The sequence below is a fragment of the Etheostoma cragini genome, chromosome 4 (assembly GCF_013103735.1).
Source record: "Etheostoma cragini isolate CJK2018 chromosome 4, CSU_Ecrag_1.0, whole genome shotgun sequence".
Taxonomy (NCBI): Eukaryota; Metazoa; Chordata; class Actinopteri; order Perciformes; family Percidae; genus Etheostoma; species Etheostoma cragini.
The window spans coordinates 3700274-3715114 of NC_048410.1; the positions used below are offsets into that span (position 1 = coordinate 3700274).

At 41.7% G+C, this 14841-nt stretch overlaps 3 protein-coding genes across 4 annotated transcripts in view; all 3 read left to right on the forward strand.

Annotated features, from left to right (window-relative positions):
* The first annotated feature begins 17 nt into the window (after positions 1–17).
* On the forward strand, positions 18–7590 carry optc (opticin). Of its 2 annotated transcripts, none has more exons than XM_034868524.1 (7): positions 18–218; positions 2573–2803; positions 4057–4213; positions 4343–4501; positions 4588–4790; positions 6641–6736; positions 7310–7590. In XM_034868524.1, the coding sequence occupies exons 1-7, from the start codon at positions 135–137 to the stop codon at positions 7475–7477; spliced, it is 1098 nt and encodes a 365-aa protein (XP_034724415.1). In that variant the 5' UTR covers positions 18–134; the 3' UTR covers positions 7478–7590. The 2 variants fall into 2 exon arrangements, with proteins under 2 accessions (XP_034724415.1, XP_034724416.1); XM_034868525.1 differs by having other exon boundaries at positions 2576–2803.
* Positions 7591–11159: 3569 nt separating this feature from the next.
* LOC117942839 (histone H2A-like) overlaps positions 11160–14841 on the forward strand; it is a 5401-nt gene continuing 1719 nt past the window's right edge. The window contains exon 1 of the mRNA XM_034868542.1: positions 11160–11206. Coding sequence (XP_034724433.1) covers positions 11177–11206 — 30 coding nt within the window. The 5' untranslated portion in view covers positions 11160–11176. The remainder of the gene's footprint in view (positions 11207–14841) is intronic.
* LOC117942846 (histone H2B 1/2-like) lies at positions 12552–13027 on the forward strand. Its single transcript, XM_034868550.1, has one exon. It carries the CDS (start codon positions 12576–12578, stop codon positions 12948–12950), a length of 375 nt encoding a protein of 124 aa, XP_034724441.1. The 5' UTR covers positions 12552–12575; the 3' UTR covers positions 12951–13027.

The window sequence follows — 14841 nt, forward strand, 5'->3', positions numbered from 1 at the left end:
CCCCCCCCCCCCCCCCCCCCCCCTTCTCTCACCCTCTCACTGTATAATGACACATTGTCTGCAGGCCACTCTGAAGCCGAGGGAACAACAGGGTCCTGCCGGGACTCTGGGACCAGTCTGAGCGCACCCAGGGAATGAAGCAGCAAATAATAATAGCAACAGGATTAGAAGAACTGAAGGTTGTGGAGTCTGCAGGAGCATACAACGAAAACAAAGCAGTGAGTTATCTGCAATTATAGCATGTTAATGTGCTTCCCAATGTAATGGGTTATTCAGGCGGGCAACGATCATGTGTTATGTTTATAAGATCTGAGTTACTTCAGACAGAATGACAATCACAATGATGGGTGATGATCATTTGCTGCGATGGTTAATACATTGTTCTTGTATGAAAACGATTCATTCTCCTTCATTCCAGATCTTTGTCTCACTTGCAGTAGCTGATATAATCTCTGCTGGAATTCTTAATTCTTTCTGTGTGCAGAGAGCTTAGAGTACAGTGTGAGATTAGGAACTGCTCTATTTTCACAGGTTTTAATGCACATTACACTTAAAGGAAAGAACTGTGCATTGCATGTGCTAGTTCACTCATGTAACTTATATTTGTATGTACAATGTGTAACATTTGAAGTACTTTACATGCTATTCTAGTCTGTAGAGTGAGTGTCAGTGGTCCATGACTATTTTCAAATATACTGTATATATAGCAGTTATGGACCTGTGTGCTGTAATACGTGCATGAGAATAACTAGTGCATACTAATTCAAGATATTATTCTGTTTCCTGCCCAAGGACTACAGATTTAATTGATTTTATGACTAACTCTGGTACCGCTAAGAAGCTGTGCACTGTCCCGCTTAAACATAAGAATATAAGTAACAGTAAAAGCTGCCTTTTCAAACCCAGCACTTACGTATGTACGACTGTCCCAGCAGGCCAACATTCACACAGTCCTGCCAGCTTTCAAAGCAAACATTCCTTTGGCATTCTGACCAAACAACCAACAATGCTTCTTTGGCTCACTAATCAGGGAAAGGACCCGGGCAGTTCTGCTATGTAAACTCTAAAACAATCTTGTGTAGTCCTACAATAAAAGATTTTTCAGATCTTAAAGGTCCCATGACATGGTGCTCTTAGGATGCATTTATATAGACCTTAGTGGTCCCCTAATACTGTATCTGAAGTCTCTTTTATATAGACCTTAGTGGTCCCTAGTACTGTATCTGAAGTGTATTTTACATAGACCTTAGTCGTCCCCTAATACCATATCTGAAGTCTCTGAAGATGCTCAAAATTTAGGCTTGGTGCAAAATTACAGCCACTAGAGCCAGTCCCACAATGAGCTTTCCTTAGTATGTGCTATTTCTAAGTCTGTAGCTTTTGGGGGGGGGGGGGGATGCTTGCTATGACCTCACAAGGGGCAAGATTCCAGATCAGCCCATCTGAGCTTTCATTTTCTCAAAGGCAGAGCCGGATACCCAGGGCCTAGTTTACACCTATCACCATTTCTACCCACTAGGGGACCATAGGCAGACAGCCAGTGAGCACACCACACATTACCACACTACATTAACAACCAGAGTTCCAAATGTCAAAACAGAAAATCTTGCACAATGTGACTTTAGAGTACACAGACACGGCGATGATGGAAGACCGCGCTGCATGGGCCATATAATAGGAATGCATGCACATACAACACACAACACACACAATACTTTTTCTCACAACATGCGTGTGTGCCAGCTAGAAAAAATGTCTGTGGGCCAGCAAAAAGTAGTGTGTGGGAGCTGCTCCACCTAACTTCATCTCTTGTCTCAAGATCATCAACTTCTGAGCTTTTTCTTCAGTATTAAGAGAAAAAGAAATCTTCTCACCACATGGTCTATTTAGTAAACGTTCTAACACTTTTGACAATATCACATGATCTTGTTCGGTATATACAGCACATGTCCCTGAACATCTAGGCAATCTCATGAATTGGTTCATATGATTTCGTACCAACACTTATGCAAAAAAAATAGTATAATTGTATGATATCCTGCAAAATTGTGGCGCTGCAATTTCCCTCGTTTTGTGTGAGCCAGGAAAGGAGCACCATGAGGTAATAACCATTTCAATGGCCATTGCAGTTCAGTTTAGCTGACAAAAGGTAACTGTGAGTCAGGTACAGAGCATCGTAAGGTCACCTTCTTTTGAGATCAGGAGAAAAGCCTGTTTTTTTCAATGAAATAAGCACATGACCTCAAAGAATGGAAATTGAGATACAATAAGAACCGGTTTCAATATGCAGAATTGGAATCAATAAAATTGAAACAACACCCAAGTCATGAGTCTCCCAAGCAAAACCCCTCTCAGCAATTTCTGACCAAACACCAAAATGAAAGCCACTCAGAATTTTCTATATAATCTTTTCATACAAAAATGTTTTTATGTTGCTGGCCTAGATATACTAAAAATACCATGAACATATCCTCAGCGTTCTCTATAGTAGCCACAGTCTTGTTTGAGACACAGTATCTGAACATATTGACACTGGTAAATGAAACCCTTCATTATCCTCTTTTGATATTAGCAGGCTGTCCTCATGTGTGAGTTGAGGATGACTCTGCAGTCTCTGATGATGGCCATTGCAATGGTCCTGGTCTTCCTGGGCCCCCACCCAAGCATGGCAGCCCCTCCAAGTGAGCCTGATGATGAGGGTTTTGACCTCGAAAATTACGACCTGAACAGTGAAATGGACTGGGATAACCTGGACATCAACATTTATGGAGACAGTTATGATTATGACGACTTGGACCAAGAGGTGAGGAGGAGGGAAGGGATGAAACAAGATTACCGTACGGGCCCGTATATAAGATGACCTTAATCTTAAGAGCACCCCTTGTTTTTCAAGAGTTAATTTTGGAAAAATAATTTTTTGAAATGCAAATCTTGTGTGTTTAGGTGCATGCGTCTTTCCATATTATTGAATGGGGATTGTTGCAACTATAGAATTTGCCGACAAAGAGTTTTGGAGAAAAAAAACTGCCCAGGAGTTGGTGTAATATCTGACTGTTTCCTCAATCCATCTGTCTATATTCCTTTTCTCTTCCTCCGGGAAATGAAGCTGCCTTCAAGTGAAGTTGTTAAATGATGAGGTCTATAAAAAATCTGACGGATGGCAATCATTGTAAAATATGAAGTACACTTATGCTACATTGGGGTGTTAAAGACACAAGACACTACACAACCGAACCTTTACAATGACACTTTCACTGCCGCACAACCCTGTACAAAATTGCGTGAACGTTTTTTTTGGTCTGGACTCAGGGTCACACAAACTCCGTACTCATATACCTTAACTGCTCCAAGCTCGGGTCTGGTTTGGTCGTGAAAACAGAACGCCTGCCGTGTTCTGGACAGGCTCGGTTTCTACTTTAGAAATATGCGACCCCATCTGCTGCTGGGAATGTATATTAACATTTGAATGTCTAGACCCCGAATATGAGATGACCGTATTTCTGATGTCTTATATACGTGCCAATACATTAAATATTTTAAATTATGAGTAGTAAGGAAAGCAGGTTCTTTCAGTTAAATTTCTTTCCAAGGTTTAAAGATGGGAGTACACATCCACAGATCTTGAACTTTGACCGACGAACGATTTGTGGTCATATCAGGTTATGTATTTGAAGGTTATCATTCCTCATAGTCCATAAATTGTGTGCAAGGTAGAAATTGCAGGTTAGTAAATGCTCTGTTTTTGGTTCACTTCCTATATTTGGGTTAGATCATATTCTTACCTGATGTGAAACGTACCCTAGAGCACTTAGAAGCAAACCGAGACCCCAGTTTTCAAGGGGACCAGAGTTTGATAGCTTGGCCCAAACTAGCTTTGATGGAGCTTTCACACTGCCCTAAAAGAACAGGACTGTCCGTCGAAACGCTCCTGAATTCGGTTACAACGGACCAAACAGCTCAGTTGTAAAGTAACCTTATATATATATCTACACAGTAATAAAATAGAAAATTTAATTTGAACTGTCCTTTTCTTTTGCGGTTGCCCTGGGAGGACAGATTGAGGTGGGCAGCGTGGCACCAGAAGCGCCTCCACCAGCCAACCAGTTCACATCTGAACACTACGAGGAGGAGTTGACCCTGCCCACCTTGCCTCCAGCTCCTGTCAACCTGGACTTCAACGGACCAGGTCTCTTTGGTCCTGACACTGGCCTGGGTAGGTCAAAGCATCAACTGGGTGTATACGTCCTGTCAAAAAAGTAGAAAATCTAAAGTATTTCCATCAATTTGTGTCTGTGTCTGTTCCGAGGTATACGTGTTAAAGTTCAACTCTCTCTGTGTGCAGATATGCCTACCTGCCTACTTTGTGTGTGTATTGGCGGGAGTGTGTACTGTGATGACATGGGCCTGGATCAGATCCCACCCCTGCCCAAAGATACCACCCATTTGTATGGCCGCTTCAACAAGATCCGACATGTCAAGAACACCGACTTTATCAACCTCAGTGAGGATTCACTTTGGACACAGCTACTATTATCTCTGAGATGACATATAAAAGACAATGGGATTTTCTGTTGTTGTTTGTTGCAGATAAACTCCAGTCCATTGATCTAACAGGGAACCAGATCTCAGCGATGGATGAGGATGTGTTTCGCTCTCTGCCTCAGCTCAAGGAGTTACTGTTGGCTGACAACAACCTGCAGGTCATGCCCGAGCTGCCAGTCACCTTAAAACACATAGATCTACGTAACAACAGGTTGATCAGTCGTGGGGTACATCCTGAGGGATTCGTGGTAAATATCCTGCACACATGCTTAAAATACAAGATAGTTTTACATATGAAGATTGGTTAATTCATACTAGTATCATTCAGCCCTTAAAACGGTTTAGTTCATGATTTGGTCCTGGAGGTAGCTTTGTCAGGTGTGAGAAAATAACTAATGATTTGGCAAAAACTTCTTAGAATAAGGTTGACTTATACCCTTTTTCACCAACATGTGTATGAATATCTGTAGTGGAGCTATATGCATCTATTTAAAAACAATTTAGTAGGATCAAAATAATCTCTCTAGTGGCATAATAAGTAGTGAGGACCCTAACTGGACAACACAGAGTTCAAAGTTGGCCCCTCCTCCCCAGTTCAATTGCCAGAGAGAGAGAGAGAGAGAGAGAGAGAGAGAGAGAGAGAGAGAGAGAGAGAGAGAGAGAGAGAGAGAGAGCACTAGTGGTTGAGCCAGCTAGTTAATGAATAAATAGAGGGAGCACTGAAAAAGTAGTGAGGAATATAAATGCAAATCAGAGGAATAAAACATTGTTTTCAGATTTTTTTTACGTTTATATTCCAAAGCACACATAAACACACACACACACATCTAAGGGAAGGTGACACATTATTGGATTAAGAGTGTCTGTCTGTTTCAGTTATTCTGTGTTGGTACGAGACCTTGAGGGGCAAATTGGCGGTGGGGAATGAGAACACTGTTATTGGCTGGGATTGGTTTTGCTTTGCCAGATCTATCTCCACAGGCCGGGAGGAAGGTCTGGCTTGTCCACACAACGTTCCGGGTTAGGAGGAAAACGTGTTCTAAATTATTGGCATTTCTTTAAACAAATCACAGTTGTCTTGGGAGGCGCTAAACGCTGGACAGGGCAACGTTGCCTCCGCAAAATAGCGTCGGGAAGGAATTTGTTTTGTTGAAACGTGTACGTTCAAAAGTTGGTAAAGTCGTGCAAGAAAATAAGTCAGATTGGACAGATAGTCTAGCTAGCTGTCTGAATTGACAATACAGAGATCTGAATCATAAATCCACCGGAGTTTTGAATGCAAATACAAAGAGAGCAAAAGGTTAGAGACATCCGGCAGAAAATAAAGGACATCCGGCAGCACTGGAACAATCCAGTATACCAAAACTTGTCAAAACATAGATGGGCCCAAAGGCTCTTTGTTACCACCCATAAACGTCCTGTCTGACCAAGAGAAAAGACAGGCAGAGGCAGGGTCTCTGCACATCATAGAGCGTAAAAATAGTGTACGTAGTAGCAATGAAGTCTTTCATTGGTTTTTGGACCACAGTTTTGAAGCCTTGAGTTTGACATCTTGTTTTTTTTCTATTGACAGCCAGTGGTGGTGCCTCTTTCTGCAGACAAACACCACCACACACTTCTAATGGGTTATAAAGGCTGATTGAGAAGTATTACTTAGTTAGTTAGTATTTGCCTAACAATATCTTTTGGAAAATCCCAAAAAGTTATACTATTGAAGAAAGGTTTACATAGTCCAATAACAGCAGTTTCTACACCTATACAGGAGTAGTTTAGGAAAAACAACAGCTGCGGGCAATCAGTAGTAATCCTGCGCAAACAAACAGAATAATAAATGTTAGACAATGGATAGATGTTCCATAGTTTTCCAGCAAGCCCTTGGTGAATTATGGTGGGATCCAACTGCTTTCTCCAACCCCTTGGTCCTACAGCCATGCTGGTTTATAAAACAATGAAAAACATGAAAAATGTATTCAATCAGTAAATTCAATAGGTTGTTCAAGGTCTAGACAGTTCATATTCAGCGGGTGTGGGGCTCCTTCTTGTGGATAGTTTCATGTATTACTGTGTTATGTTTTTTTTTCCTTTTCTCCACATGCAGGATATGAGCCACCTGGAATTCCTCTATCTGTCCAACAATAACCTGGATTACATTCCTACACCACTACCACTGGGTTTGAGAGTGTTACACCTGCAGGTAGAAGAAAATGCTGTCATTCCTCTGTTTTTTCCGGACTCCAAAGGGTAGTTTGCAACCAGGTCACATCAATTAAGAACAGTATTAACAGCAACAGCCACTGCAACACTGTAAAACATAGTCACAGCCATTCTAATACACAGAAAATGTTATTTAATCTATTGATTTGTGCACAGGTCACGTTAGTTGAGATTGTTTCATCCTCGCTAGAGTAAGATAAATTTCATGAATACATTAACATTGCCTCTTTGATTGAGTTAGTAAATGACAAATGTATTCTGTTGCATGACCACGCAGCTTCATTTTATAAGCCATGCAAAAACGATTGCTGATTTCTAATAAGGCAAAAATAGTAAAACATTAGACAGGATACCATATAATTCCCTGATTCTGTCTTTGGTTGACGTGGCAGTCATCCCATTATCCTCTAATCTGGTGCATTTAAACCGTAATTTTGTGTTTTTAATTAGGGCATGCTAAGTAAAGTCAACGCTGGCCTCAACCAATGTTAAAGTACTTTAATACACTTTCCTTGTGAAACCTTCAACAGAAATGTCCTTGTTCCCCAATCAGAATAACAACATCCAGTCTCTGCATGAGGACACCTTTTGCAACCGTCATGATCGCAACTTCATCCGCCGTAACCTGGAAGACATCCGTCTGGACGGCAACCCGCTGGACATCAACTTGTTTGCCCAGGCCTACAGCTGCCTGCCACGCCTGCCTGTAGGGAGTCACTGACAACTGCAAAATTAGAAAAACCAAATCAGTACATTAACACAAGTTAAATAGGTGTTTTGACAACCCATTCCCACTCCCAACTCGTAAAATACGGACACTTGGGCAGTGCCTCCTCAGCGTGTGTAAGGAGCGCACAGGGCCGGTGCACTTTAAGAAGATGTAGCCTAGTATTAAGAGCGACAACATGAGCGAGTAGAATTAAAGTCCAAACGTCTGCGTAGGGAAGTTGGTTGAAGGGGTGGAAGGGTCAAACAACACAGGACCTTCACCTAGGAGACTAGAGTTCACGATAAGGTGACCAGACATCCCAAACAATTTGGGACAGTCCTGAAATCCAAGCAGTTGTCCCCCCAATTGACCTGCAAATAAGAGCAAAGTCTCAAGAACTCTTGAGTAGTTATAGTCTGATAGAACATTAAAAACTGTCCATGGTGATTGAGTTGTCCTGCAGCTGCTACATAGGTGGCTAAGGGCGAATTTGGATAAATACGCATTGCTGTTTTTCATTTATTCATTGTTGAAATGGAGGCTGAGACTGGTGTCCTGGGAGCCGATGAACACATAGCTGTAAAGCAAAAACGTCTCTGTAGGTACCGGGAGGACTTGGTGGGGACATACTCCTGGATTACTGCAGTTTCACGTGATGCAAACAAAGCATTTTGCAATGTATGTAGGAAGTAGTTTGGTATTTCTCACTACATGTAAGTTAGTGATATTAGCCTAGCAACTAACAGCACAACTGTACAACACTTCAGTCTCATTTCAACTATTTTTTAGTTTCAGGTTTTAGCACCAATAACAAGACCAAGCGTGATTCGATAAAGCGCGTTTATATATTGACGCTAAATCAGACTTTTAACCCCAATAACTGTACATACTGTAGGTTACCACTGCGACTGAAGCCGGTAACAACTGATCCAACTTTGTGATACAGAAAACCTGAACCTGAAGCTACCTTGTGAACGCAAAATCTTGCTTCGTGTCCGTATTTTACACAATGGGAGTAAGAATGTGTTGGTTTTGAGGAGATGTTTTGCTGATGTTTTAGTGCCCTCTGCTGATCAAAGTCTTAAAATGTATTTTGTGTACTAATCCATATATAAATACACATTTCAAATAATCTGTAACGTTGACTTGGATGATCAGAAAACACCACTAACCTACTGCTTATCATTACATCAAAATAAAACACACTGGTTTACTGTATATCTTTCTAATGTTGATGTTTTATTATCTATGTTTTATCTGTATATATTTTTTACTCATCATTGTTCTTGTGTGAAAAAAAATAATTACCATTAATTATCTAATTATTTTAACAGCTTTGGTTCATTAAAGATTTTTCTGAATGACACTTTGATCCAAGAAAGAAAGAAAGAAAGAAAGACCACCAATAAATTAAAAAATCAAATCATAAAAAAAAGGACTTGATGTATAACTTAATAAATTGAAAAATTAACTCCAATACAACATGGAATAACAAATTTAGTTTAATCAAATCAAAATATTTCACTCTCCGTTTGTTAAAGGGTAATTTTTTTTTTTTTTCAATCTGCAACTTATCCCCCCATGCCTTGGTGTCTAAGTGACTAATGTGAACAAAAACATTTGAAATTGGTCCAGACCCAACCCACCAGACTCCGTTCAAACAAACAATAATTTTAGTGTATAGAGCCAACATATTGTCACATGTAAATGGGTGAATTAACCACAGTGCTGATTAAAGGCTACAAAGATGAAGCAAACATTGCGGGGTACCAGATCTGCACAGTTCCAGCACAAAATTAAGTATTCCAATTGACTTTGGATTTCATGCTGGCCCGGATCTACCAAATGGGCAATCTGGGCACATGCCAAGGGGCCCTTGGGCGGAACGGGGCACTCTGTGATGGGAGTTCTTCCACAACAACTTGGCTATAGTTAACATTAGCTACCGTAGAGCGCAGCAACTCTTCTTGTACATTTGATAAGATATAAAGTAAAGATGCACATATGTACATTTGTAGGTTGTTTCGCTGCTGCCAACTGCAGCGATGTTCAGAGATTGTTGTTCTCCTCACTCACTGACACACCCAAACTTGGGAAAATAACCCCAAAGTTGCCCTTTAAGGATAGATTTAACTTCAAAGGACATTTTTCTCTTCCAGGGAGAGATTTTCAGCTTCCTTCTCCCAGAGTTCATCTGAGTGTTTGAGGTTTTGTCTGAAACTGACTCACCAAAAGTTACAGGTGTAGGCCTACCTATATGACCATTGCTGTTTCTAATTGTGGTTGTATTGACACGTATGCGCCTGCAGATGGAGCTCTGCATTTACATTCACATCTGCTGTTAATCTGCAGCAAACACTTCCCTCACAGGTGAAGCTGAAAGACCTATGTTGTTATTAAAAGTTAAAGTACAATGTTTTCAAATGACAAAATGTTCTTTTTTTTGTTTCCTTTAACAGAGAAAAGCGAATGATTCTGATCCATAAGTTGTATTTTCACAAAAGCAGGGTTGTCACAGTCACAGCTTTCTATTTAATTATTTCACAGAACTAACACTTTTAGTTGATTTATTAATTAATATATTATAGATTAACTCGTTATACAATAGAAATGTTTCGGCAACAAAGCCCTTTGAAACCTTTGTTTATTAAAACGTGAACTGAATTAAAAAACTAATGAAATGGTAGCCAATTAAGTGTTTCAGCTATCTTTCCATCGTGCATAGAAAACATTTAGAGAAGTAAGCTATTAAAAAGGTTTAGAGATGCGTATTATATATTATTTAGACTACGATATAGCAGTTTTTACTGTATAATACGTATGGATGAAGTGGATAAATGTTGTCAGAGGAATAACCCTTTAGTTTGGAGTGAAGTGGCTCTTAAAAGAGCCTTTGTGGTGTGTGGAGCAGCAGACAGTTTAAGCCCTCTCTCCGCGGATGCGCCGGGCCAGCTGGATGTCTTTGGGCATGATGGTGACCCTCTTGGCGTGGATGGCGCACAGGTTGGTGTCCTCGAACAGGCCGACCAGGTAAGCCTCGCTGGCCTCCTGCAGAGCCATGACGGCGGAGCTCTGGAAGCGCAGGTCGGTCTTGAAGTCCTGAGCGATTTCTCTCACCAGGCGCTGGAAGGGCAGCTTGCGGATCAGCAGCTCCGTGGATTTCTGGTAGCGACGGATCTCCCTCAGAGCCACGGTACCGGGCCTGTAACGGTGGGGCTTCTTCACGCCGCCGGTGGCCGGGGCGCTCTTACGGGCAGCCTTGGTGGCCAGCTGCTTCCTGGGAGCTTTGCCTCCGGTAGATTTACGAGCGGTCTGCTTGGTTCTTGCCATGGCTTTTTCTTTTTACGATCAGGAGAAATGTTACGTAAACTAAGGAGACCCGCGGCTCTTAAAGTGTGGGACCGGATGTAAGCTGTTGTGTCGCAGCTTTAGACCTCCGGCTTGGCGGCTCCTGATTGGCGAGGGGCTCCTCTGGAGCTTAGCACCGCCTCAAGGACCGACCCACCGCCCAAATCTCCGTCGCTTATTGGCGGACAATCCTTTCAAAAAGTCCGCCAAAAATGTCAGCGGGGGCCGCCCTCTGCTGGATGCCTCTTTTCTGGTTGGTCTGGCTGGAAATTACCGACTCCCGCGCTCCGCGGACATAAAAAGCAGGGTTTCAGCCGTGGGTACGACACTTCTCTCAGTTGAGGCTTACGAGAACATCTACAAATGTCTGGACGGGGAAAAACCGGAGGAAAGGCCAGAGCTAAGGCGAAGACTCGCTCTTCTCGTGCCGGGCTCCAGTTCCCAGTCGGCCGTGTGCACAGGCTGCTCCGTAAGGGGAACTACGCTCAGCGCGTGGGAGCCGGCGCCCCCGTCTACCTGGCGGCTGTGCTGGAGTACCTCACCGCTGAGATCCTGGAGCTGGCTGGAAACGCTGCCCGCGACAACAAGAAGACCCGGATCATCCCCCGCCACCTGCAGCTGGCTGTCCGCAACGACGAGGAGCTCAACAAGCTGCTCGGCGGAGTGACCATCGCTCAGGGCGGCGTGCTGCCCAACATCCAGGCCGTCCTGCTGCCTAAGAAGACCGAGAAGCCCGCCAAGAAGTAAACCGGTTTACTCTTACTGGAAACTAGACCCAAAAGGCTCTTTTAAGAGCCACTCACACATTCTTGATAAAGAGCTGTGTATCATATGGTTATTTAATTTTCACTTATGAAGCTGCCTATCACCATGGGTAGCATGCAGAGTCCGTCAGAGTAGGCCTATAACTGAACTTAAAACCCAGTTTGTAGAAAGAACCATTGGTAAGAGCATCGCTTGAAGAAATACCAGTAAATAATACTCTAAAGTTAACTTATATCAATTTATTTTCAAATTAAAACTAAATATCCACAATTATAATACAAACCTATTCACGCAACATTCCATCTGAACACTGCAGTATTTTTTGGGGGGTGGGCAACTTTCATCACTGTTCATTGCACCTGTAGCTCAAAAACACAGGTTGTGGCTTGATGACTGCCAAAGTGTCCACTGGACCACAAAGTTTACTGAGCATCTGCGTTTAGTTTTCAAAAAGTATGCAAATGACTGAAAATGTATTTGATTTCAAATAATCTGGACTGGTGTTTTATTTTAGCAGACTATCATATCCCATGAGAATCTTGTCGTGAATGGGCAATGTTTTATCTCAGTCCTAAAATTAGTCATTTCTTAACATTTAACTTTTGCTAATATAGGCCTATAACTTTATAAGTTCCCAAGGCTGTCTATTAAAGAGTTGTGTTAGATATAGCCTAGTTTTATTAAGTTATTAACAAGACAGGTTGTAGTGTAGTACATAATTTAAAATTATACATCTTCATAGTTTTGTTAATGGTGCAGTGATATTTCTCTTAATGCAGTCAATTATAGTCACAACACATCCCTTTGCTTTGATCTCTTAAGTAAACTCATCTGCTCAGAGGAATGGCTACTTGTTCTGCACATGCTCAGTCCCGTGCTCAGAAGACAACCAATCCTGTGCGAGCAACAGCACAGTTACATGTACATCGAGTGGATAAAAGTTGAACGTTCGGTTGCGCGTCATTACATTCGATTAATCAAACTTCAAGAACGCGTCATGCCTGAACCCAGCGTCAAAGCGCCCAAAAAGGGCTCCAAGAAAGCCGTCTCTAAGACTGTCAGCAAGACCGGTAAGAAGAAGAGAAAGACCAGGAAGGAGAGCTACGCCATCTACGTGTACAAGGTGCTGAAACAGGTCCACCCCGACACCGGCATCTCCTCCAAGGCCATGGGCATCATGAACTCGTTTGTGAGCGACATCTTTGAGCGCATCGCCGGCGAGGCCTCCCGTCTGGCGCACTACAACAAGCGCTCCACCATCACCTCCAGGGAGATCCAGACCGCCGTGAGGCTGCTGCTGCCCGGGGAGCTGGCCAAGCACGCCGTGTCTGAGGGCACCAAGTCCGTCACCAAGTACACCAGCTCCAAGTAAACCTGCTGGAGACCAACAATACAAAGGCTCTTTTAAGAGCCACCCACTTCCCCTTAAAGAGAAATGTTTCACTCATGTGTATGATCGCAGGAAACAGTTTGTCATATGTTGTGTATATTTGCATTGAATGGAATATCTTTTTGTTTCTAATAGTTTTGTTCATACCTGCCTACTTTCACTGTGGGTCGATAAGTCTCCTCTGTATGTCTGGCACGTTTTGCAGAATGGACATTAAAGTTGTCTTACCTTGACGTGTATTGGAAAAAAGCCCCATGCAGTATCCACAAATGTAGCCTGTCACCTGTTAGTAACACTATCACTCCTTGTTGATTTAAGGGGTACTGTTGTTTTTACTCCACATCTGTGACCAGTGTGCCCTAATGTATACAAGAAACCTGATGAGTCACATGACATGGCCACTCATAGACCCTGTTTTTGTATTTAGACAGTCGGCTCACACTGAACCTTAGGGCACTAAGTTTCACAATAATTGACGAATTATAATTTGTTTGAATGCCATCCATGCACCAGCATTGATCAGTTTTTTTTTTTGTCTTTTCATTATGGATAATAGATTACAATCAACAGGTGGAGCACCAGCAACTCCACGCTGAGAGACTTTTATCCTACAAAAGGAATGAGAACTTGACTTGGGAGTGCTTAACATTATTATACATTTGGTAATTTTTTTTAGCTAAAATATAACATTTGCTTTCTTCCGCTTTCAACTGAAAGATTTTGATGTATTTGGTCTATATAAAGAGTAAATAAATTATCTTAAGGTTTTGTTGCAGTTTTGTGACTAAAATGTGAACATGTGTATCTGCAGAATGAGCAGTTTCAGAGATGTTTATTTTTATTTTATATTTAATACAGTTGACACTGAAAATGATATCAGATGTAAGAAAATAAAGAACATTCAAAGCTCCTTTGTTGTTTGGATTACATAAATTATTTTTATTTAAATACTGAGACTCATTTTTCAATATGATATTAAATAAAGAATATTTTTTTTAAATAAAATGTTTTGGAACATCTAAGACTTTATCCAGATAAACTACTCTAATCTAATTCTGTTCTATGTCTGTTGCTTTGAGTGGGAAAAAAGGTACAATTTTAAAAATAATATATATATATATTTAACCTGAAATTAATATGTCAAGAAAATAGCTGTATCATCAGCTAGCTGGCAACATTTTATTCATTTCCCCAACGTAAATGTCGTGAAAGTTGAGTGAACAGACTCTCGGCCGATCGGCGCCCAATGCATGCCGGTTAGATGTGTGTCCATTTATTCTACCAGTCCCTCGCTTTTTAATGCACCGGAAATATTTAGAAGCTACAATGTTGCTTACCAAGATATCTCTCACACACACACACACACACACACACACACACACACACACAATTCTAGCTCTATGATGAAGCCCTTTGAATGGTTTTGATGTTTTGATGTTCTGATGTCATCACATTCTGGAACTTGACGTGTCACAGCCGTGTCCTTCTATTACATTCTAAATAGAACCCCGGAGGCTTACAGGCAGTTAACAGTCTGGACTCATCAACAACGCATCTCTTCGTGTGACAGAGGGCTAAACACCAAAACTTCATTACTACAACAACAGAGCATACAACTCTAAACTTTGATACTCTGCTATAGCAACACATACTTTTTTTCAGCGACCATGGCAACAATGACGGCGAAAGTTCAGCTCAAGGACCTGACGAAAGACCAACTTGATAGTGAAGAGCTCATCAACCAGCTGGTCTCCCAAAATGCTTGCTTGGAGGAAGAGAAATTGAAAATCCTGATGGCTCTACGGTCAGAGAGGACCATGCGGAAAAATGCCAAAAAGGAGAATAAAATTAAGGAGATGGAAAAAAATGCAGA

Coding starts and splice junctions, on each gene's coding strand:
- LOC117942846 (XM_034868550.1), top strand. CDS start 12,576: ATGCCTGAACCCAGCGTCAAAGCGCCCAAAAAGGGCTCCAAGAAAGCC.
- optc (XM_034868524.1), top strand. CDS start 135: ATGAAGCAGCAAATAATAATAGCAACAGGATTAGAAGAACTGAAGGTT. Junction 2,804..4,056: donor ATGACGACTTGGACCAAGAG/GTGAGGAGGAGG, acceptor CTGGGAGGACAG/ATTGAGGTGGGCAGCGTGGC. Junction 6,737..7,309: donor TGAGAGTGTTACACCTGCAG/GTAGAAGAAAAT, acceptor TTCCCCAATCAG/AATAACAACATCCAGTCTCT.